Source organism: Columba livia, chromosome 1, assembly GCF_036013475.1.
Source record: "Columba livia isolate bColLiv1 breed racing homer chromosome 1, bColLiv1.pat.W.v2, whole genome shotgun sequence".
In the NCBI taxonomy this organism is placed as follows: domain Eukaryota; kingdom Metazoa; phylum Chordata; class Aves; order Columbiformes; family Columbidae; genus Columba; species Columba livia.
In genome coordinates this window covers 173,873,974-173,880,852 of record NC_088602.1, presented here as the reverse complement: position 1 = coordinate 173,880,852, position 6,879 = coordinate 173,873,974, and the positions used below count along the sequence as shown (strand labels likewise).

The 6,879-nt window shown below is 52.6% G+C and overlaps 1 protein-coding gene across 2 annotated transcripts in view; it reads right to left on the bottom strand.

Moving 5' to 3' along the window:
- Positions 1-3,239: 3,239 nt before the first annotated feature.
- CACNG2 (calcium voltage-gated channel auxiliary subunit gamma 2) overlaps positions 3,240-6,879 on the bottom strand; it is a 51,597-nt gene continuing 47,957 nt past the window's right edge. The window contains exons 4-5 of one of the 2 annotated variants that reach the window (XM_065047898.1): positions 4,659-4,799; positions 3,240-4,200 (exon numbers count right to left, since the gene is read on the bottom strand). In XM_065047898.1, coding sequence (XP_064903970.1) covers positions 3,665-4,200; positions 4,659-4,799 — 677 coding nt within the window. In that variant the 3' untranslated portion in view covers positions 3,240-3,664. The remainder of the gene's footprint in view (positions 4,201-4,658; positions 4,800-6,879) is intronic. The other variant, XM_005511278.3, reaches the window with a different exon arrangement.

The following is a 6,879-nucleotide window of genomic DNA, read 5'->3' as shown; positions in this document are numbered from 1 at the left end:
GGTCTTGCTCATGAACCATGGGTCAGACCCTGGCTGCACTTCAGAGGGGCATTGTCACTCAGGGGGGTGCCCTTCCCTGTCACCTCTCTGAGCTGGTGGTGTTGAGATCTAGTGGGGATCCTGGTCTGCTCCAGAAAGCCATGGAGGGTCCCACACCAAGCAAGAGCCCAGAGGAGGGCAAGGGGATCTCAATGTGTTGGTGGCACCCCTGCTGCTGGCGATGGAGTGCAAGGTGAGGGGACACACTGGGAGCCCAGACCCCTTTGTGGGGCTCTCACCTTGCTGCCCTGCTGTCACCTCACCTGTTTGGGGGTTTGCAGTTCCAGATGTGGGTAACACCCCCACTCTGGGCCCCGGTGGTTAGCATTTCCACCAGGCAGCCGCTGCCAACCCAGCTACTGAGGAAATCACCAGAAATCCCATGAGTGGCTGAACAAAACCCCAGAACAACATTAGGCCTCCTTTCTTTTCTCTTTCCTTTTTGAGCCCTCAAGCCTGTGCGAATTCTGAGCTTGCCAGCAGTTCTTGGCTTGCTGCCATGAGCATCAATGTCTTCAGGTGGGAGCTGGGGCGTCATTCCTTGTGGTAACACCACCCAGGGAGGAACAGGACACGCAGGGTGATGCTGGAGGCTAAAAAGGGGCTGGAACAGATGTTTTGGAGAGCAGCAGAGAAAGCTGACACATGTGACTGGAGCTTACCCACACTTACTTCAAAAAAAGTTGTGGCAAAGCCCTCTCCTCTTGCCTTGTCCTTCCTCCGTGTATCTGGAAGACCGACTTGAAAAGAGCAGTTGAAACAAGACTGTCTGCTGAATTGCCAAAGAAGACAAAGCTGCCCACAATAGCTGACTTGCTGGGTTTCCAGGTACTCCTCCAGCACAGCAGAACGAAAAAACTCCTCCCAATAAATCCCCCAATAAATTCACATAGAGGACTGAATTATATAAAAAAAAAATCTTTATTTCATGTACCAGGATTTTTTTTTTGTCCTTTTCTTTTTTTTTTTTTTTCTTTTTCTTTTTTCCTTTTAACAGTCTGAAAAAAACCCACGAAATAAAGAAAATGGAGGTTGGTTTCTTATACTGGTTTGAGCTGGACATGAGCAATACCCTTGGAAAAAAGCTTCCCTGCCAGCCCTTGCCTCTCAGGCACGCTCTCCCCTCCCCACCTGGCCCTGGGGGAGTGCTCGGCCCTGTGAATGCTCCCCAGCTCCTGGTGGCCTTGGTGGGGGCAAGGGCAGCTGGGGATGGAGACCCCAACACCACCCTCCCTCTATGCCGGGGTCTGGGAAACAGGCTTTAATTTATTCCTCGGGAGGCATCCGGGGTGAGGGGTGTTCCCTGTGAATGTCTTTTAAAGGGTTTGGGGCGTCACAGGAGAAGATTTCAGTGCAGGGGGGGTCGGTCTGGACACCAGCCAAGCCGCTCTTATCCTCCTCTTTCTCTGTGATGCTGTCTTTGGGGGTTACCCCCTCCCACTGCTGCCCACCTCCTGCCCAGGAGCAGGGAGAGGGGGTTAAAGCTGCAAGGAGGAGGGTGCAGGGAGGATCAGGCTGCTTTTAAGCAGAAACCCCGCTGGGACCCGAAGCAGGGGACTGCGCAGCTCCTAAAACTGGAGCAGCAAGAATGGGGACAGAAAAAAAGTCGAAAAGTGGGTCTGAGCTGCCAAAGGGTTTGGCGGCCTCATCCTGCAAACCCTCGGCCTCGTGCCTGCCAGGGGCACTGCCATTTTCGGGGAGCAGCCCCAAAAGGGTCCCTGTCCTTGCCCCGGGCTGGCTGGCAGCTCGCTGGGTGTCACAGAGGCCCCTGCACTCCCCTGCCACTGCCTCCTCTCCTGCCTGCATCCACAGCGGCCGGTGTGGGGTCAAGCCAGATTAAAAGCAGTTCCTGGCATCCCCGGAGCCCTGTTCTCCAGGCACAGCAGGGAGGCTGTGGCCAGGCCAGGGGTCCCAGGTCAAGATGGCGGGGACTCAGGTCACCTTGTCGCCATGGATGAGACCACAGCAGGCTGTGACCTCCTGGTGAGGGGGGGATGAGGGCAAAAACCAGAGGGCGTGGAGATGCCTGATGGCTTCGCACTTCTCCCCATCATGGCCACGGGGACTCAGGGGGGCTCAGACCCGGAGCAGGGGGCTGCCCAGGATGGGGGCTGGGGGGGAAAATGTGCCAAGGCCAAGCAGCTGGCGGCCAGCTTTGGGTCAAGGTGGTCTGGCTGTGCCCAGGGGGGACAGGAGAAATTTCAGGGAGTGGCTGGGTGAGCCTTGCCATGCCCCCCCCACCATGGCTTCAGCCCACTGGTGTGACCTCGGAGGGATCCAGGCAGTTTTGGGGGGCATGTGGCCGCCTTGGGAAACCTCTGGAGCATTCACAGGTGAGCGTGTGCACAACCCCCCTGTCAGCACACTGCCCTCAGCTTTGGCCTCCCGTGTCCCCCCACCGCAGCAGCAGCATCCCAAAGGAATGGGAGACCCGGTTCCCCTCCACCAGCCCCTGCCCTCTGCCTGTGCCTCCCACCCTTCTCCCCGCTGTCTTTTGTCTTTTTTTTTTTCACAGTTTCAAGCTGGATAAAACAAAAATGAAAAGAAAAAAATACTATCTGTTTTTCTTGCAAGTAAATCCACTTATTGTATTTACATTTATTTATAGCTGTTATTTTATTAAAAAAATTGCCACTTTTTTTTTTAAGAAACCTTTTTTTGTCCTTTTTTTTTTTTTTTTTTTGTCTGTGTGTGTGTGTCTTTATTTGTTGTGTCTGTTTGCTTTTTGCACTGTCACTGTTAACCCCAGGGTCCCCAGAATCAGGGATGCAGGGACCCCCTTGGGGACACTGCAGAGGGGTGACTCAGCATCAGCTCCTGTGGTCCGGAGGGACAGGAGCCCCTCTTAACCCCTACGGACCCGCGGGGGACAAGCGTATCCCCATGGATCCTGGGGGAATGGAACAGATCTCCATGGATCCCAGGGAACAGGTTGCAGCTGACCCCAGCATCCCAGGATCCTCTGTAACCGGCCCAAGGACACCGAAGTTACTGCCAGTTGGACCCCCATCCCCTGTTCCCCTAAGGAGCCCATGCTGGGTTAAAGGTAAGTGGGGAAAAAAACCATACAGTTAAACAACAGCCACCCCCCAAATCCAAAGAGCTGCCTCCTCCTCCCACATGATTTATTGTCATTTGTTATTTCTTGGTTCCCTTTTATTTTTTAAGTCTGTTTTTATTAAATGTTAAAATAATGGTACATGGGAAATCATGCATTTTCTTTTAAATTTATTTCTATTTTTTAAATCTCTTTCTCTCAGTTTTAAAGTTTTTCTTTTTTTTCCTTTTTTCTTTTTCTTTTTTTTTTTTAATAATTTTTTCATTGTCTCTCCTCGCGTTTCCTTTTCATTTGTTTGTTTGTTTTTTGTTCGCTCACTTGTTTTTCTGCTTATCTGCTTGTTCGTTGATTTTTTTTGTTGTTCTTTTTTTGTTTCTTTTTTTTTGTGGATTTTTTTTTTTTTTTTTTTTTTTTTTTTTTTTGCGTTGGGAAGGTCCCCACCCCCCTCAAGGGGTGCTTCCACCTCCTCCTTCCCACCCCGTTGCTGCCCCTTGCCCCCTTCCACCCTCCCCACCCTGCAGCCCACCCCGTCTCCTCCTGCCCCATTTTCAGCTCCTGGCGACGGCTTCATACCGGGGTGGTCCGGCGGTTGGCTGTGTTGGTGTGGATAGAGTCCTTGTTCTCTTTCTGGATACAGTTGTGAACCTGGAGGAAACTGTTATCCCTGTCGGAGTTGTAGGTGGCGGTAGGGGTGGTGGTTGCCTTCAGCGGGTCCCTGGTCAGGGTGTACATCGAGATCTCTGTTGATGGGAGGGTGTTGAACCCTTTGATCCCGACAGGAGAGGCATCCCTGGAGTGTGAAGGCTCGGTGGAGCGGGAGCTGGAGCGGCTGCGTCTCTGATAGCGGTACCGGTAGCTGGGGATGCGGGTGATGGCAGAGGACTGGAGGTAGTCCGTGGCACGAGCGTTGGCACGCAGCTGTTTGTGCCGGTCTATGAACATGTGGACGGCCAGCACTCCCACCATCTCGGCTATAATGAAGGACAGGGCCCCAAAGTAGAAGGACCAGCCGTAGGAGTAGCTGTTCTTCTTGGAGTCACTCTTGGAGGGGTCTCCAGCGTTGGCTGATATGTATACGATGATGCCAATTATATTACTCAGACCTGTCAGCCGACCAGTGGGGGAAGGAGATGGAGATGTCAGAATGGTGGTGGTGGGGGCTGTGGGGTTGACCCTCTGCCCCTGGGAGATGGGGACAGGAGGGACCCCAGCCACCCATCCCCTCTAAGTGGACAGCTGTCCTTGGGAAAGGACCTTGTGTGCCTGCTGCATCCCTGGACTGCACTCCTGCTGGTCCCCAAGACATGCCAGGTGCAGGGAAACCTTCTCCCTCCAGCAGCTTCCAAGCAGTAGGGAAGTCCCTGCCTGCAGGTTACTGCTGCCTGCCAGGGGAGCAGGCAGGGTAGAGAGGCATCCTTGGGAGGCTGCTTTCAGCCCAAATAAACCTCATCAGGGCCAGGAAACACACAAAACCGTGCCCTTGAAGGATGCCCCAGTTGGGAAGCCACCCCACCCCCCTGGAGCCCATCTCTGGGGCATCAGGCCCTGTGCATCACTTTACCTGCAGACACGAAGAAGATGCCGGCACTAAGGATGATGTTGTGTCGGGTTTTGTAGAACTCGCTGGCTGCAATGCAGAGTCCACCCATGAAAAGCAGAATCACACTCAGGATCGGGAAAATACTAGAGGCTCTAACAGCCCCTGCGGAGGAGAGAGGGAGAGGGGCAGAAAGAACAGTGCAGGTGTGAAAGAGCGGAAAAAGGGGCACGGAAACAGTGGCGGGGCAAGGGGACACGAGCATGTTTTGTGTGTGGAGGCAAACGGGAGAGACAGAGGGCAACGTGCGGGGCGAGGGGTAATTCAAAGAGGGATAAAGGCATTGGGGGATGGAGGAAGGGAGAGAGAAACAAAGTGTGTCAGAAAAAGAGAGTGGTCCAAAGCAGCTGTCCCATTCCCTGGCCACTGCCACAAAACTGGTGGCCCGGTGCAGGGAGGTGGAGAGGGCTGTGGGCCAGTGTCGGAGCTGGGAGCCTGCCCGTGCTGCCTGTTTCCCCTCATGCTGTTTTTCCCTCTGCTTTTAGGGGGACTACAGGCTGGACGGGGAGCCTCTGCACCATCCAGCTTCTCCTCCTGCGGGGTGCCGCCGCTCAAGCCCGCTCTTCAAAGAGCAGCAACCCAAATGCTTCCCGCAGAACTGCTCAATCTTGAATCCTCCCGAAAGGGCACAAGCGTCTCAAGGAGAATTTTTTTTTTTTAAGGTGTGGAAAGGAGTTCCTGGTACCATGCACTGCTCTGCAGCTGCAGTAAGGACTGAGAAGTGAAAGTCCCAGCCCTGTTTGCCGAAACGTGGGACTTATCCTAGTAATTAAACAACTGGGCTCCTTCCAGAAGGCAGTGATGGGTTTGGATGCGTCAGCTCCCACACATGCATGTTCTCCATCGGTCGATATGGGAAGGGCTCAGCCAGCAGAGGGCAATGGCATAGATGCACATATATGCTCATACACACACACAAAACATACCCCAAAGCTTCTGGGGGGACTCTCTCGTATTCACATAGTGAAAGCCCAGGACTGTGTATACACACACCCCCACACACATTCACCGATGTACATGTTGTTCATGGGCTGTTCAGTGAGTACCAATGGTCTGCCTGAGTTCACATTGCTGATACTTGTGGTTTTTAATTAGGAAGGCCTTCCCTCATCCCTTCCTGAGAGAAAATAAGCTGTTAAAGTGTGAAATGAAGCCTTGCTCAATGAAGAGAAGTATCAGACGGGCTGATGCAATTCTGCTTGTGGAGCAAAGATCTGGAAGGGAGAATAAAAGATAGTCCCTCCTTGCCTGCAAGAATGAACTCTACTGAAGCAAGTGCAGGACTTTTTCCTAAGTGAGCAGAGACCATGCTTCAAAGAGCCTGTTGGCATCAAGGTCCTACCAAGCACAAGCAATCAGCTCGTTGAGGAGGTCCCAAGCCCACTGCCTGTGCATGGGGAATGCAAAAGGCAGGGAGAAAGCTCTCTTGCTTGCTTTCCAGTTATGCTTGGCTGTGTTTCAGGGAACAGGATAGCAATAATAACCATCTTAATAGCTTCTGGAAAGCAAGGCAGGATTTGACAATGCGGAGCTTAAATGGCCATAAGCAAACATCAAGCAGACATCCGCTGTTCAGTGGGTTTCTAGAGGGATGGTCTGTCAGACCCGCAGCCTGGCCCTGACCACATCTGTTTTATCTGGGTATTAATTCTGAAATTCACATCTGTTGAGGGAAGACAAAGTTGCCAGCCGGCATGGAGAGCTGCAAGCATTATGTGATGAGGAAGGTCATCAGCCTCGCTCAGTCTCTGCCTTCTGCCGCTCAGGACGACCATGCCAGCAAGAGAGGGGCAGAGTCTCAACTGGTATTCTTGGGTCAAGAGCCTTTGGTTTAAAGCCTCATGATGGTGTTCAGATGCTCTCTTGTATCATTTGTCTACTTTTTAATTCAAGTATCTCCTAGCAAAGAAATGCAGGAATACTTCTGCTTCCTCTCTGATGAGGGGCATTCAATTTCAAGAAGCCCGGCACACTTTATGTGGATAGCTGGCAGAAATACAGTCTGAGGCCTTCCAGCCAGGCCATGGACAGTTCCCTACAATTATCCTGGTCCCCTGAATGAGGCAATCACCTAGTCTGATAGTAATTAATAACTTCCTAGCTGTTCTTGCCACTACCTCCAGGCATTGCCTGTGCAGAGCACCCAGGGAGTCCAGTTTGGCAGAAGTCCTGGGAAGAAGCTGTT